The sequence below is a fragment of the Balaenoptera acutorostrata genome, chromosome 1 (assembly GCF_949987535.1).
Source record: "Balaenoptera acutorostrata chromosome 1, mBalAcu1.1, whole genome shotgun sequence".
NCBI classification, from domain to species: Eukaryota; Metazoa; Chordata; class Mammalia; order Artiodactyla; family Balaenopteridae; genus Balaenoptera; species Balaenoptera acutorostrata.
This window is the reverse complement of record NC_080064.1, coordinates 66,458,869-66,474,952: the sequence shown is the minus strand read 5'-3', so window position 1 is coordinate 66,474,952 and position 16,084 is coordinate 66,458,869. Positions and strand designations below refer to the sequence as shown.

Genomic DNA, 16,084 nt, shown 5'->3' with positions numbered 1-16,084 from the left:
ATAATAAAGGCAATGTCTTCCTCTGGGGAAGTGTTCAAGGAGGTTTGCTTGAAGCTCATTTTAAAAGCCTGGAGTTTCCCAAGCTTGGGATTCTTCAGCTATAACACCAATCCACTGTGTGCACATCTACCTGGACAACTACACATCTTAGAGGATGGGGTACGTGGAACCAACACAAACAAGAAGCTCATGCTGCATGCTGTGTCACTAGTAATAAAGTTCTTTGTTTCTGACCCAGTCTTTCGTCTTCTGACAGAAAACAGTATGGTAAGCTAAACTGCTAGTTTGCAAGTAAGGTAAAAATCTTAGACACTTCACAGTCCTTGACAATGAGAATCTGTTCCCCACCTCATCACTGCATTTAGATCCATTTCAGTAGATTATGGTAGACAGTATCCATCCTCACTATCTGCAATCTGGGGACTATCAAAATTTTGACAATTCATAAGAAAAGGGTATCTATAGTAAGACAAAACAATTGTGTGATTTAAGTTTCTAAAGAACAGAATGGAAATAGCCAAGTAACAATATAACTAGATCACTTGCTTTTCCTCTCCTTCCACGTTCGTTCCCTTAACTGCATTACAGGGTTGGATTATAGAAATGCTTCCTTATTACACTTAAACTACATTTAATTATGATTGAGCATATTTTAAGCCCATAAATAAGTATATAGGAAATTCAAACAACACACAATGTATTAATATTTGAATATTTTACCAGTAGCATATGATAATTATTTTAGTTGGAAATATGTGTTAACATGAAGAAAGTTAAAAAAAAAACAAAAACCTTAATCTAGCTTATAAAGAAAAACTAGATTGCTGATCCAGATGAAGTGATTCTTCTGGGCAAATATTTTAGCAAATCTTTTTACATTTATTCCCTAATTTCCATCCACTCGAACAGAGCTTAATGAATTTTATCTAGTCATCACTTCTACTGAACATGGCTCATACCTATGCTAGAGAGTGGGCAACAAGCAGCACCTAAATTTCTGGAACTTCTTTCTTCTTTTTTTTGGGGGGGGGGGCGCCATGTCACACGGTTTGCGGGATTTTAGTTCCCGGACCAGGGATCAAACCCGGGAACCTGGCAGTGAGAATGCCGAGTCCTAACCACTGGACCGTCAGGGAATTCTTTGAAACTTCCTTCTACTGGAATTCTTATTATTTCCATATTTCTCAACATGGTTGATGGCATCACCACCTAGAGTCATATTTAACTCTTCCCTTCTGTATTAATTTGCTAGGGCTGCCATAACAAAGTACAAAAATTAGGTGGCTAAAACAACAGTAATTTATTGTCTCACAGTTCTGGAGCCCAGAAGTCTAAAATTGAGGTGTTAGCAGAACCACACACCCTCTGAAAACTGTAGGGGAATCCTTCCTAATTTCTGGTGGTTTTCCAGCAATCTTTGGCATTCTTTGGCTTGTAGATGTATCACTCCAATCCTCTATCTTCACATGGCATTCTCCCTGAGTCTCTGTGTCTTCACATGGCAATCTTCTTATAAGGACACCAGTCATATTGGATCAGGGGCCCACCCTCCTCCAGTATGACCTCATCTTAACTAATTATCAATACATTTGAAATGATCCTATTTCCAAATAAGGTCACATACTGAAGTACAGGGGGTTAGGACTTAACGAATCTTTTTCAAGGTGACACAATTCAATCCATAACACCTTCCCCTCACTAAAAAATCGGATAAGTCATGAATCGCTAAATCTGGTTAATCAACACTAAATCTCCTTAATATCTTTCAAATCAATGTCTTCTCTCCTCCACCAGCCACTCCACCCTCTCCATTCTCCTCCTTTACACACACACACAAACCTGTTTCATTCTCACTGTTTCTACCCTTAATCATCAATTCTCTTCTGCACTACCGAGTTTCTTAAACTATCTCATCTCCTTGGTTTCAACCACACATCCCAAAACCATTTATGCTACCACCCAGATGATCTTTCTAAAATGGAAATCTTATCATGCTATTCCTCTACTACCACCACCACCATCCTCTTCCACTCTCTAGCAACAGACCTTAAAACTCTACAGTCATCTAAAGGAGAAACTGATATAAAGCACTTCATCTTTTTGCCACTCTCTCATATGCACTCTATCCCCCAGCTAAACCAAACTGCTTACTGTTTCACATCTCTTTGCTTTTACATATGCTGATCCTTATCTAAAATGTTCTTCCCTTCCTGAACACTTGACATATTTTACTACCTTTTAAACTCCCTTGACGCACAAAGAACTGTAAACAGTTTTTGTGCTACTACCCTTCTTATGTTCCTATATTATCGTACTTATCACATGGTGTTCCAACGCTACTACATGCGTTTTTTTCTTAACTACACCTGAAAAGTCTACCTCAAGGTCAGACATCTTTTGTGCGCCTAGCACCTAGTATGTTGTCTGTTCCATAATAAATATTATTGAATTATATTTTTGGTAGTTTTTTTACCAAACTCTGAAACTTTTGCTTGAAGGGAAAGATTTAAAAATGTGCTACCAGAGAGGTTAAACTAAAAAGCAGCTAAAAAATAATTTAGGAAAAAGAAAGATTTTTAAAAATCGCTGCTTGCTAAAGAATGATCAGAATAGCTTTAAAATATTTTAAATGCATTACTCACCACATATCTCTTAGAATGGCTAAACAAAAATTTTAAACTGACAATACACCAAGTACTAAAGAACATGTGGGACAACTGGACCTCTCATACACGGCTGACAGAATGTAAAATGGTATAAGCCCTCTGGAAAAGAGTCTGCAGGCTTCTCATGAAGTTAAATATACACTTAACAATATGACAGGGCCATTCCACTCCTATTTAACCTAGATAAATTAAAACTTAACACTCACACAAAAATCTGTACACAAATGTTTGTAACAGCTTTATTCATAATCGCCAAAAACTAGAAACCTAAATGTCCTTCAGTGAGTGAATGGATAAACTGTGGTACATACAAACAGTGGAATACCAGGCAGCAATAAAAAGGCACAACCAAATGGATAAATTCTAAAGTACATTATGCTCAGTAAAAGAAGCCAGTCTCAAAAGGTTACATGCTATATGACTGGTAAAAACAAAACTATAGGGAAGGAATGCTTAACCATATGCATTGATTGCTGGGTTAAAGTTAGGAGTCAGGGAAGAATTTGGCTACAAAGGGACAGTACTAAGGGAATCATCTGGTGGTGACAGAACTGTTGTGCATCTTGAGTGTGGTAGTACCATGAATCCATAAATGTGCCAAAATTCATAAAATTGTAGACCAAAAAAGATTTAATTTTACTGTTATGCAAATTTAAAAATAAACAAATGTATTACTTCCTAGGCATGAGGATAAGCTGCTCTTTTCCTCTACTCCCATATACCTTACCCCTAGACTTGAAGAAGATTACTTTATGTGAGGAGAAAGGTGGAACAGACTAAAAGAATGACTTTGAGGTGGAAATTCAAGGAGTTTCCTAAAACATTATGGACATTTATCTTAAAAGACTGAATTATAAGATAATGATCTATAATTTTAGAGAAAGGCAAAGGCGAAGAGGTACTGAAGAGTAGAGCAAATAGACCTGAAAATTAAAGAATGGATTGTCTTCCTAGCATTCACCTCCATCCTATAGTACCATGACTTTATAATTATATCTGCATTTGATTTGCTTTTTCATAAGTTTCGGCAACACACAAAATGATTGAAGAAAAAGTATTTAATTTTAAGAAGATATAAACCCATTTTTATTTCAGTATTCCAAATCTAAAATAAAAGGATTAATCAGTTGGCTGCAGTTTTTGCATCAAAAGCTGCAGAATGATGATGAAGAATTTCTTAAAAGTCTGGTGGAATTTAATATTGGGGTTAAATGTAAAGGGAAATTAATACATTTGAGTAAATGATATTCAGCATATTTAATACTTCACACCTGTCTCTGCTTGCCTGTTTTTCTTCCACAGCCTGCTCCCCTTCTCCCTGTTATTGCTTCCTCCCTTTTCTTCCCTGCCCTCCCAAACAATGTGCCATTCCCTTTTCCTCCTCAGTACCTTCTAGAAATTTGCCACAAACCTAAATTATCTGCTTTTAGGAACGACTGCATAAAATATAATTCATTTCAAAGGCTGTGAATTGAAATGTGACTAATGGTCAAATTCAAATACTGTGGTGCTCTATTTCTAAAACATGAGAATAGGAAATAGAAGTAGTCTAATAAGACATTTAGTATATATCTAACGTAATTAACACTAATTTACAATTATTTTTCAAAAAAATTATGTGTCATTCAAATTATAACTTTTTCAATATATCTGGCTACTAATGTGTACTTAGAATGCTGAATAAAGTCAAAAATATTAGTATTATATTTTATAAAATAAAATACGTATATATTAACAAAAAATAGGGCCCTAATCAGTCTGTGAACAATTTTTTGTAATAGTAATTCACAGTAATACAAGTAACTATGAATCTTGCAGCTTACTGAATGTATACCCTGAGTTCCAGATACTTAAGTTTCCAAGAGTAATTTCTCTATCTTAGGCCTTTGGGCTGAGATTATGTGAATAAGTCTTCTACTGAGATGGAACTATAGAAATAAGGTGTTTGAGAAGACAACAGCTCTTTGCAGTTACTGAACAACTGATGGTCTTCCATTTTCTTTTGTCCATTTATAAAACCAGAATAACCTTTGGGTTAACTCTAAAAGGTGGTGTGAGCCACATGCCTGTGGAAACACAATTTATAAAATGCTCCCTTGTGAACCAACAATTAAGGCAAACATATCAATATTACCTTTCTGCTGCCTTGTTTACTCACCTAAAAAAGATGGTCAAAAATGAAAATTTGGAAAAGGGAAAAGAGAAGAAGTTGGTGAGTAGAAAATGGAACACCTGGCTATTTGGTAACTACTCCTTGCAGAAACACTCTCTGCGTTACAAAATATCTATTTGCTGAATTTCACCCTTTAGAACTATACTGAATGCCAAAAAGAATACTTTAAAATTCTCAGTATCATTCTAACAAACTTCAGAAGCATCCAGTGTTGGAATTTGGGGGTATTAATTAAGAAATCATTGAGTCATAATAAGAATGTAAAAGAAATATTGCTTCTGAATAACAGTGTAAAAGAAAACCTCGCCTAAGTTTTCAGACCTGCAAAGAAAGATTTCTTTTAGCTAAACTATTTATGATAACATTTTAAACCATAACTTGTAAATATAAATAAACTTAACATGAAGTTTCATAAATGAGAAAAAAGTGTCACGTTAGACTTTTTTCTAACATAAAAATCAGTTATTTAAATAGTTCTCATTTTTTAAGTTATATAACAAATATTTTCTTATATAGAACATATAGATGATAATTCTGAGGTTAATATAATGTAATTTTCAATTAAAATACAAAATTTAGCAAATATTACTTTCTTTTGCTCTTGGGAAAAATGAATTCTAGGTTCCTCATATTAAGACATATTATTTCATTAGTATAAGATGTGAGTTGTTATTATTCTTCACTGTTTCCTGAAACTTGTTCAGCCCTGGGAAAATCTGCTTCATACTTCTTTTTGAGATTACTTAAATATGTTCGTAAACTGTCTGGATCCAATTGAGAGTTTCGAGCAGTTTGAATGAGCCTAGTAGCTAGATGGTACACAGCTCTCTGTCTTTCCATCTCAGGGGTACTCCTTTGGCTTTGCTGTTATTGAAAAAATATAGATAAAAATTAAAATATGAATAGTATGATTTTTATTTTGGCAATATTCTATCTCCTTTCATAGAGATAAGAACTCAATGGTTAACCAATCCCTTTGGATAAGTCAGCCCCATCCAACTAGCAAATCATGTACCAGAAGAAATAAATATTATTTTGGAGAATAAAATTTCTCATGAGTATTTACTACTTTATGACAGATCCTTAATCCTTGAAAACCACTTCACAATGAAAAAAAAAAATCTGCTAAACGGACAAATATCTCAACACAACACCAAAGAGTAATAGAAAATCCACAGAGTTATGTTCTACAAACACTTTCTCATCAAAAAGGTATGGGAAAATAGCACTCTGCTCATTGCTATGCAGTTTTCATAATTTTAAATGTCACTCAGAGTACTACTCTGTATCTCCTACTTTAATTCCCCAACAGATAAACTAGTGGACAGAATGGGTCATCAGTAAACTGCTTGTCCCTCAAAACAGTTCAAATACAGGATTGCTAGAGCCTAAAAGAAAATACTGCCTGAGGAGTAAATTCCATTTTTAAAATAAGCAACATAAATTGCTAGTTGAAATTATGTCTTAATTATACTTACAAACTATACTTAAGGATACCCAAGAAATAATGTTTAAAATGGGAATCTTCTAATACTTTGGAAGACCTTTAGATATTCAGTCCTTGAATACTTCCCTTCAGGGTTGGGAGTATAGCTAGAAAATTCTTCATTCATTTCTTTGCCTGAGCTAGATAGAGGAAGCAGCATTTTCAATCTTAACTATTTATGTAAAGACTTAGTTTCCATTCACTAAGGGAAATACAATCCCTTCAACTCCTCAATAGCCAAGAATTCCAGATATTTCTCTACTTTCACTATAGGAAAAATGAATACAACTCCGTGAGGTAGAATAAGATTATCATATATTGATCTATCCATCTATTTGATACACTGATTGATCAACTATCAGTTTATTATTTAAATGACAGTTATTGAATATCTATTATTATCTATATTCCAGACCCTATAACTAGCATTCATGACTATGGGGGCATACAAAAATGTCATCCTGACATGATAATGAAAGTCAAAAAGCTCAGTCTTACAGTGAAACAGACATGTTTACAAGCAACTGATTAATCATGAAAAGTCCCATAAGAGGGATATAAATGTTCAGAGGACAGAAAGTTCACTTCCAGCTTGTGCCAAGAAAAGCTTAAATAGGATGGAGTATTTGAAATGAATCTTGATGGATAGAAGAGCCTAGAAGGGAGGGCATTCCAGATGGAAGAAACAGAGAGAGCAAACACATTAAAAAGTATGGTACACAATCAGGTCAAAATGATGAAATGACAAGTAATTCAATGTGGCAGAAATGTACATTATAGTTAAATTGAGTAATATTATATAACACTGAGGTAGTAAACAAAGGGAGATCATAAAGCAGTAGTTAACAAACTTTAGTTTGCTTAAAAATCATCTGAAGACTGGTTAAAAACGTAAATCCTTGAGCCACAGGAGACCCTTGAAAATCTGGGATGGTACCCAGTATCCCAGGTGATTCTAATGTAGGTAATCCTCAGATTACATTTTAAGAAATAATCATAGAAGACTTTCAACATTAGGCTAAGGAGTTCAACTTTTATTTGGTAAGAAACAACTGAAAATTTCCGAGCAGGAAACAACATAAGAACTATGCATTAGAAGAAAATCTGGTAGAAGTATGTAGGATGGGTTGGAAAAGAGAGAGAACCTACTGCTTAGTCCTAATGAGAGGTAATTAAGAAGAAGGATTCATAGCTCTGATGGGTCACTGGGAGATCTGAAAGTGAAGAGATGAGAAGATTTTTCAAAAGATGATAAATTTAATTTTGAACCTACTGAAGAGTGAAAGCATAAATTAAGATTTCAAGAAGAAATATGAATAAAAATATATAGATTCAGAGTCAAAAAGAAATGAAAATGGAGGCTGAGGAAAGGTGAGATCACCAAGAGTATAGAATTTTAAACAAAGAAACAATGGTAAAGTCTTAGGAATACTTCTATTAGGTAGGTGGAATAATAAAAAGCACTAGTGAAGAAAGGAAAGAAGTGATAATCAAAGAGGTAGGAGAATGAGAACATCAGGAGAGGACAATTCCACAGTAGTCAAGACAGGGAAGAATTATGAAAAGGGAAAGAAGGGTAGTGCCAAACGCCATAGAGGGAACAGGGAAGATGAGAAGTGAAAAAAAGGCCATATGATTTTATGAATAGTTAGTATTTAAGAGGAAACTTTCTGTAGAGTGATGACAAGATCCAGTTTGCAAGTGGAAAATGGAAGAAGCAAGTATAGATTACTCTTGGGAAACTGGCAGTAAAAGGAAGAGAAATATACTTTGAGAAGGTAAAAGAAAAAAAAGGATTTATTGAGAAAAACCTAACCATATTCATAGGAAAAAAAAAAGCCACTGAAAAAAACACTAAGGATGCAAAGAGAAGAAAAGAAACTGATGAAGAAACTGATCTTAATCGAGATGGAAAGAAGGTAGAAAAGTTAACCTTAAAAAGGTTGAAAGGTAATCTCTTCCTCTGAGATAGGAAGGAAGAGAAATAGGTGAAAAACGAAATTCCAAAATAGAATTCTGAAGGAGGAAAAGGTTCAAGGACTCATCAGGATGACCTCAAGTCTCTCAAAAAGTATAGGAGGTAAATTTTTTTGTAGAGAGTAAGGTTATTGAGGGCTCAGGAAGAGTAGAAACATTTTAAAAGAGTTACTATAAGAAACCACATAGATTAATGGGAGAGAAGAAAAAACTATTCAGTAAAATATTCAATCAAAGTTAGTATATACTAATTTGCAGTGGCTAAAATTAGCCTGAATATATTTTGAGCAGCATCAGGAAATCCAAAACCTAGAAGGCTACTGGAGAGGTTGCCCATAATTGGAATTTGGCAAGAGGAATTCTGAAGAACTAGGTAATGAGAGGTTCTTTAGAAGTGAAGCACTGCCAAAATTACTGGCGAAGGAATTCCAATGGAGTAGTTAGGCAAGTAAAGTCATAAAAGCAGTCTAGGAGGTCAAAAGACTGAGGAATGCAAAAGAAAAATTGAAGGCAGGTTAAGAAAGAGTGAAAGACACAGGAAACTGTTAATACTGAAGAAAATTTCATACTGCACATAGCTTAGTTTACTGAACACACTGGATTCTTAAAACAATATAAGGCAACCTGATGTAAAAAAATTAAAAAAGATTTCCAAATTTTCAGTTAACAGATGTGAATTCAGTGTTGGATCTACTGCTTCCTAGCAAATCACTTAAGCTCTATGAACCTCAGCTGTAAAAATGCACATAAAAATAATACCTTTATTATTTATCTTTTATTAGACCTAACTGCTTCATGAAGAGTTATGAGGCTTATATATGATAATGGATAGAAGAGCTCTGAAAACTATTTAAAAAGACATGAAAATGTTGTGCATAGTGATTTTTATTTTTAATGCTTACTTTATAGAGATTTCTTTTCTTATCATAAAGTCAGTGTAGCAACAAGTAGGAACTGAACTGTTTAACTTTTGTCTCCTATCTTATTAGTAGGTATGCTGGGAAAAGTTATAATAGATCAAACCAAAAAAGTTTTGAGAAGTAAAAAGGATTTTATCTAGGAATTAGGTTTTTGTTTTAAATATTTTAATTATTAATTATGTATATGTAGATCCAAGGCCATAATAAAAATGTACACTAAAAGTATTTTCTTGAATTTGAAAAACAATTCTTATTGCTAAAGAGTTTCTTACCAAAATTTGTCTGGTTATTTGACTTGTGATTTCTTTGGCATCCAAGACAATTGATGATGGGAGTGATGACACCTCTGCAGCTTTTAATCCTAAAATTATCAAGAATGGGGCTTCAATATTATTATTGCTGGTTTTGTTAAGTTTGTTTTAATCAGTATTAATCTTTTCTTCACAGATTTAAATTTCTTTTCTTAGGTATTTATGAACTACTTAATCTCAAAATTAAGTTTCCCTAAGTTCTGGATGACAACTTACCAATTATGAGATTTAATTACTTGCTAAGACATGTAAGACAAATTAGAATATCAATTACCTCTGAAGATACCTCTGAGATAGCAGAAAACATGATAGGGAAAGGAAAAGAGGTAATAAAAAAATCAAATAGTAGTAATAACATTGAAATTCCAACTACAAATTCAGTTGGTTTATAGGTCAAAGGACATACGGGTTTTTCAGTGTAGAAGAAAGTGTAGTCAGAGATAAGCTTACAGCTGAATATTCATCTATCTAGCAGATCAACAAGGGAGGAATTTCTCCGAAGACATAATGGTAGGTGACTACTCTTCATGCAAATTCAAATACCAACTAGTATTCTCATGTTCCCAGATTTTTATTGTGTAAATGCCTTATAGGCTTTCTACTATGTGCTAATAGTTTATTTATTGCTTTAGAGGCAACAGAAGCAACACTAACATTTATTTAGAAGTTACTAATTGCTAGGCACTATGCTAGGCAGTTTGTATTTGACAATTCATTTAATCTTCACAAATCCACATATATCACCATTTAATAGATGAAACTGAGGCTTATAAAGATTAAACATCTGATACAAATTAAGTTATCCATTTGATTTTCCCATTTCAAATAGCAAAACAAAGATGCTATTTTTACCCTCACAAAGGTCACATTCATAGCTAAAATAATTTTTGGAACTTTATATGTAAAATTCAACTGAAAATTCCCTCAATCTGTGCCACTTTACATGTCACAAAATGACTTAGATAGAAAATATCTAACCAAGTTTATGAACACACATAATTTAGTAATACATTCCATTTTAAGACTTAAGATTTAGTTATCAAGTTCCCTGAATCTGAAGAAAACAGAAGGATGATGCTACTGAAAGAGTGTCTAATAAATACATAATTTTCAATTCATTATATAACTTGCAAATATAAACTAATTACATTTTTCTAAGGATAGAAACTACTTCTGGGACTTTCATGTATTGTAATTCTACATAGTTACTGTTAATATGTTTTAAAATAAGCTTAATATATATAAAATGTGAGTTTGACATAGAAAATACAGTCTTAGATCATATAAGCACTCAAAAGAATGAGAAGGAAAGTTGCTTAGACTGACAGTCAAGTAAAGAGAAGAAAGTTTGTCTTATGAGAATATGTAGTGTTTCAGTGTATATATATAATTTCTATATGCAATACCATAATTTTTTTCTTCTGTAAATCCCTTAGAAAGTTTGTAGGTATATAAGATTGCTTCTTTATTTCTTGAGGTGTTCTTTACATGTTGAACTTCAAAATGCATGTTTTCTACATTAGGATATAGAACATCTATATGGCATAGTTCCAGGAAATGTGTAGCAAACAGTGTAAATGCCTAGAATAAACAACAATGAATATCAGTATTTTTAAATGAACTAGAAAATTTTATTTTAACTATTTAAACATAAATTTTTAGTTTAACCTTCTAAGTAGCTTAGCAGAAATGCAGAAATGAAACTGATGAACTTTGAGGCTAACATGGTCAATTCATCTTAAAATATTTTGAAATTTTATATTCAATGAAGAAAAAATATTTATTATGATTACACACACACGTATGTTACGTTATGGGAAAGAGAACAAATGCCAAAATCCTAAAAAAAAAAAAAACCCTGAAGATAGTGAAAGGATGAAGTTTACCAGAAATAAAGCTATTAACTGAGGTAATCACTTATTAGAGAAGTAATCCACAAATGATATCATAACATTTCCCTCAACTTTTAAAAACCTTTACTTTAAAACTAGCTTCCTTCCATATAAGTAGTTTTGGGAAAGTGAAATCAATGGATTGTCTTAGGTATTTGAAATTGCAAAGGTTTTTGCTTTTATATTTGCATTGTGTTTGGGATAGGTACTTAAGGGGAAAAAAGGTTGAGGACACCGCTTAGTACAATGATTCTTAAACTTTAGTAATCCCCTGGGGAGCTTGTTAAAGATGCAAATTCTTGGTGCTTATCCCCCTCACATTCTCACAATCAGCAGTGTAATTTAGGGCCCCAGGAAACTGCATTTTCCCTAAGTACTTTAGGTGATTTTGATGAAGGTGGTTCAAGTGACTTTTGACCAGCACAGTGGCTTCCTGCCCAGAGTTACTGAAGCAGAAGGAGATATGACTCTAACTCGTTATGTTTTAAGATACAAGTGAGAAACTAAATAGGTGATTAGTGGAAATTTTAAATATTAAGACATTAAAAAGAAAATATCTGACTGGCAAATGGCCATCAACTATGGAAAGGGGGTCAGAGGAAGGAATGGTTTTGTATATGACAGAAAAGTAATAAATCTCAAAAACTACTAAACAAATCAAAATGTGGTATAAAACAAACCAAATTTATAAAGCAACAGGAAAATAATTAGAAACCCAGTAAACTATCAGTATTTAGAAGCTAGAGACCATCCATGTTCATAATAACAATAACGTCCTCAAATTTTATATATCAAATCAATCTATTCTAGTAACTCTGTAAACTCTATTTCGGGTTAATTCGATTTAACAAATAATTATTCAGGACCTTTATATTGCAAGGATTGTGCTAGGCACTAATGATACTAGGTTAGAAATTAGGCTCCTTAAAAGTAAGTAGCAATAATTATATTTTTACTATCAAGCCAGCTGCTTCAGGATGGTGGGGAACATGATAAGACAAGTGAATTCCATGAACAGGGGCCCACTGCTGCATTGCATTTGTTATGAAGTGAGTTCCTTAATCAGAAGCAATTCTGCAATTCTGTGTGGAATACTGTGATGGTGGATAAAGCATTCTGTTAAGTTCATGGGTGGTAGTTTTTGCAGAAGCCACATATGCAGGGAAGGCAACTCTGTATCCACAGTAAGTATCTAGTCCAGTAAGAACAAGTTGCTGCCCTTTTCGTGATGGAAGTGGTCCAACATAATCAACCTGCCACCAGGCAGCTGGCTAATCATCTTGGGGAACGGTGCTGTATCAGAGGCTCAGTGTTGGTCACTGCTGCTGGCAGACTGGGCACTCAGGGATGGCTGTGGCCAGGTTGGCCATGGTGAGTGGAAATCTATGTTGCTGAGCCCATATATAACCTCCATCCATGCTACCATGGCCACTTTGTTCATGAGCCCCTTGGGTGATGGCAGGGGTGGCTGAGGAAAGAGGCCGACTGATATCCACAGAACAGGTCATCCTATCCACTTATTAAAATCCTCCTCTCCTGAGGCCACTCTTTGGTAAGTATTCACATGGGACACAAATATATTTACATTTTTTTTGCTTATTCAGAGAGATTTATCCACATCCCTCTTCCCCAAACATCCTTGTTACCAATTTTCCAAAAATGTTCCAAGTCTCAGCCAGACCACTGGCCACAGCCTATGAATTGATATATAATCACACAACCGGCCATTTCTCCTCACAAGCAAAATAACAACCAGGTACAGTGCTTCAAGTTCTGCCCAATCAGACAATTTTCCTTCACCAATGTCCTTCAGGGACTAGAAAGGGACTACAGTGCTAGAGCTGTCCACTTTTGGGTGGCACCTGAATATCATACAAAACGATCTGTAAACAAGGTAAGTCTTCTCTTCCCCTGTCAACTCTCTATGAGGCCACAGGTACAAGGTGAAAGAAAGTAGTGTAGTAGGAGTGGGGACCATGAGTACTTGGGCCATGTCTTCATGTAACTTACTTGTGCCTTCAGGGACTTCTCAGGCCCAATCATGTATATACCCCTTCCATTTGATGATGGAGTGCTGCTGTGCGTGCCCAACGCTATGGCTGGTGGATCAGATAACACCCAGCTCATGATGGGCAGCTCAGGTCACATGATAACTTGGTGGCCCATGGTTAATCATTGTGTCTCTACTAAGGCACAGTAGCAGGGTATGAGCTGTTTCTCAAAAGGACAGTAGTTATCTACAGAGGATGGCAGGGCTTTGGGCTTTGCTCCAAAATCCTAATGCCCTGTGCTACAATTCACCTACAGAGGGCCTGCCAAAGGGGCCAAACAGCATCTCTTATCTGTCACTGATACTTCAAACTCTATTGGATCTGCTTGATCATATGGCTTAAGTAGCAGAGCAGCTTGCAAGGCTGAACCTGTTGCAGAGCCTTCTCCTGCTCTGAGCCCCATGCAAAACTAGCAGTATTCAGGTCACTTGGTAAATGGGCTGGAGTAACACATCCAAATGAGAAATAGGTTGCTTCTAAAATCCAAAGAGGCCAACAATGTATTTTGCCTCTTTTTAGCTGTAGGAGGGGCCAGGTGTAACAACTTATATTTCACCTTAGAAGGGATAACTCAACATGCCCCATGTCACTGGACTCCTAGAAATTTCACTGAGGTAGAAGGCCCCTATACTTTTTCCCTTTTTTACATTTTTTAAAAATTGAAGTTAGTTAGTTAATTTACAATAGTAAATAGTTAATTTACTATATTGTGTTAGTTTTAATTGTACAGCAAAGTGACTGAGTTATACACGTATGTATATTCTTTTCCAGATTGTTTTCTATTATAGGTTATTATAAGATATTGAGTATACTTCCCTGTGCTATGCAGGAGGTCCTTGTTGTTTACCTATTTTATATACAGTAGCATATATATGTTAATCCCAAACTCCTGATTTATGTTTCTCCCAACCCCTGCTGTCCCTTTGGTAACCCTAAGTTTGTTTTCTATGTCTGTGAGTCTATTTCTGTTTTGTAAATAAGTTCATTTGTATCATTTTTTTTAGATTCCACATATAAGTGATATCATATGATACTTGTCTTTCTCTGACTTACTTCACTTAATATGATAATCTCTAGGTCCATCCATGTTGCTGCAAATGGCATTATTTCATTCTTTTTTATGGTTGAGTAGTCCACTGTGTGTGTGTGTGTGTATGTATGTATGTATATATATATATATATATATATATATATATATATATATATATATATATATATATATATATATACCACATCTTCTCTATCCATTCACCTGTCTATGGACATTTAGGTTACTGCCATGCCTTGGCTATTGTATATAGTGCTGCTATGAATACTGGGGTGCATGTATCTTTTCAAATTATAGTTTTCTCTGGATATATGCCCAGGAGTGGGATTTGGTGGATCATACAGTAGCTCTATTTTTAGTTTTTTAAGGAACCTCCATATTGTTCTCCAGAGTGGCCGCACCAATTTATATTCCCACCAACAGTGTAGGAGAGTTCCTTTTTCTCCACACCCTCTCTAGCATTATTATTTGTAGACTTTTTAATGATGGCCATTCTGACTGGTGAGAGGTAATATCTCATTGTAGTTTTGATTTGCATTTCTCTAATAATTGGCGATACTGAGCATCTTTTCATGTGCCTGTTGGCCATCTATATGTCTTCTTTGGGGAAGTGTCTATTTAGATCTTCTGCCCGTTTTTTGATTGCGTTGTTTGTTTTTTTGATATTAAGCTGTATGAGCTATTTGTATATTTTGGAAATTAAGCCCTTGTATGTAGCGTCATTTGCAAATATTTTCTCCCATTCTGCAGATTGTCTTTTTGTTTTGTTTATAGTTTCCTTTGCTGTGCAAAAGCTTTTAAATTTAATGAGGTCCCATTTGTTTATTTTTGGTTTTATTTCTATTACTCTAGGAGACAGATCCAAAAAGATATTGCTGCAATTTATGTCAGAGAGTATTCTGCCTATATTTTCCTCTAGGAGTTTTATAGCCTTACATTTATGTCTTTAACCCATTTTGAGTTTATTTTTGTGTATGGTGTTAGAGAATGGTCCAATTTCATTCTTTTACATGTAGCTGTCCAATTTTCCCAGTACCACTTATTGAAGAGACTGTCTTTTCTCCATTATATATTGTCTCCTTTGTCATAGATTACTTGACCATAGGTGCGTGGGTTTATTTCTGAGCTTTCTATCCTGTTCCACTGATTGGTTTTTGTGCCAGTACCATACTGTTTTAATTACTGTAGCTTTGTAGTATAGTCCAACGTCAGGGAGGTTGATTCCTCCAGCTTCGTTCTCCTTTCTCAAGATTGCTTTGGCTATTTGGGGTCTTTTGTGTTTCCATACAAATTAAAAAATTCTTTGTTCTAGTTATGTAAAAAATGCTATTGGTAATTTGATAGGGATTGCACTGAATCTGTAGATTGCCTTGGAGTACAGTCATTTTAACAATATTGATTCATCCAATCCAAGAACAGGGTATATCTTTCCATCTGTTTGTGTTGTCTTCAATTTCTTTCATCATCTTCTAACAGTTTTCAGAGTACAGGTATTTAGGCCCCTGTACTCTTGTTGGATTTATCTCCCCTTTCTGACACACAGATGTCTTACCAATAAGT

General features: G+C 34.6%; 1 protein-coding gene across 1 annotated transcript in view; it reads right to left on the bottom strand.

The window, feature by feature from the left end:
• Positions 1-5,511: 5,511 nt before the first annotated feature.
• The window catches only part of MSH4 (mutS homolog 4), a 99,210-nt gene continuing 88,637 nt past the window's right edge, over positions 5,512-16,084 (bottom strand). The window contains exons 18-20 of the mRNA XM_007182352.3: positions 10,940-11,114; positions 9,495-9,583; positions 5,512-5,703 (exon numbers count right to left, since the gene is read on the bottom strand). Coding sequence (XP_007182414.2) covers positions 5,512-5,703; positions 9,495-9,583; positions 10,940-11,114 — 456 coding nt within the window. The remainder of the gene's footprint in view (positions 5,704-9,494; positions 9,584-10,939; positions 11,115-16,084) is intronic.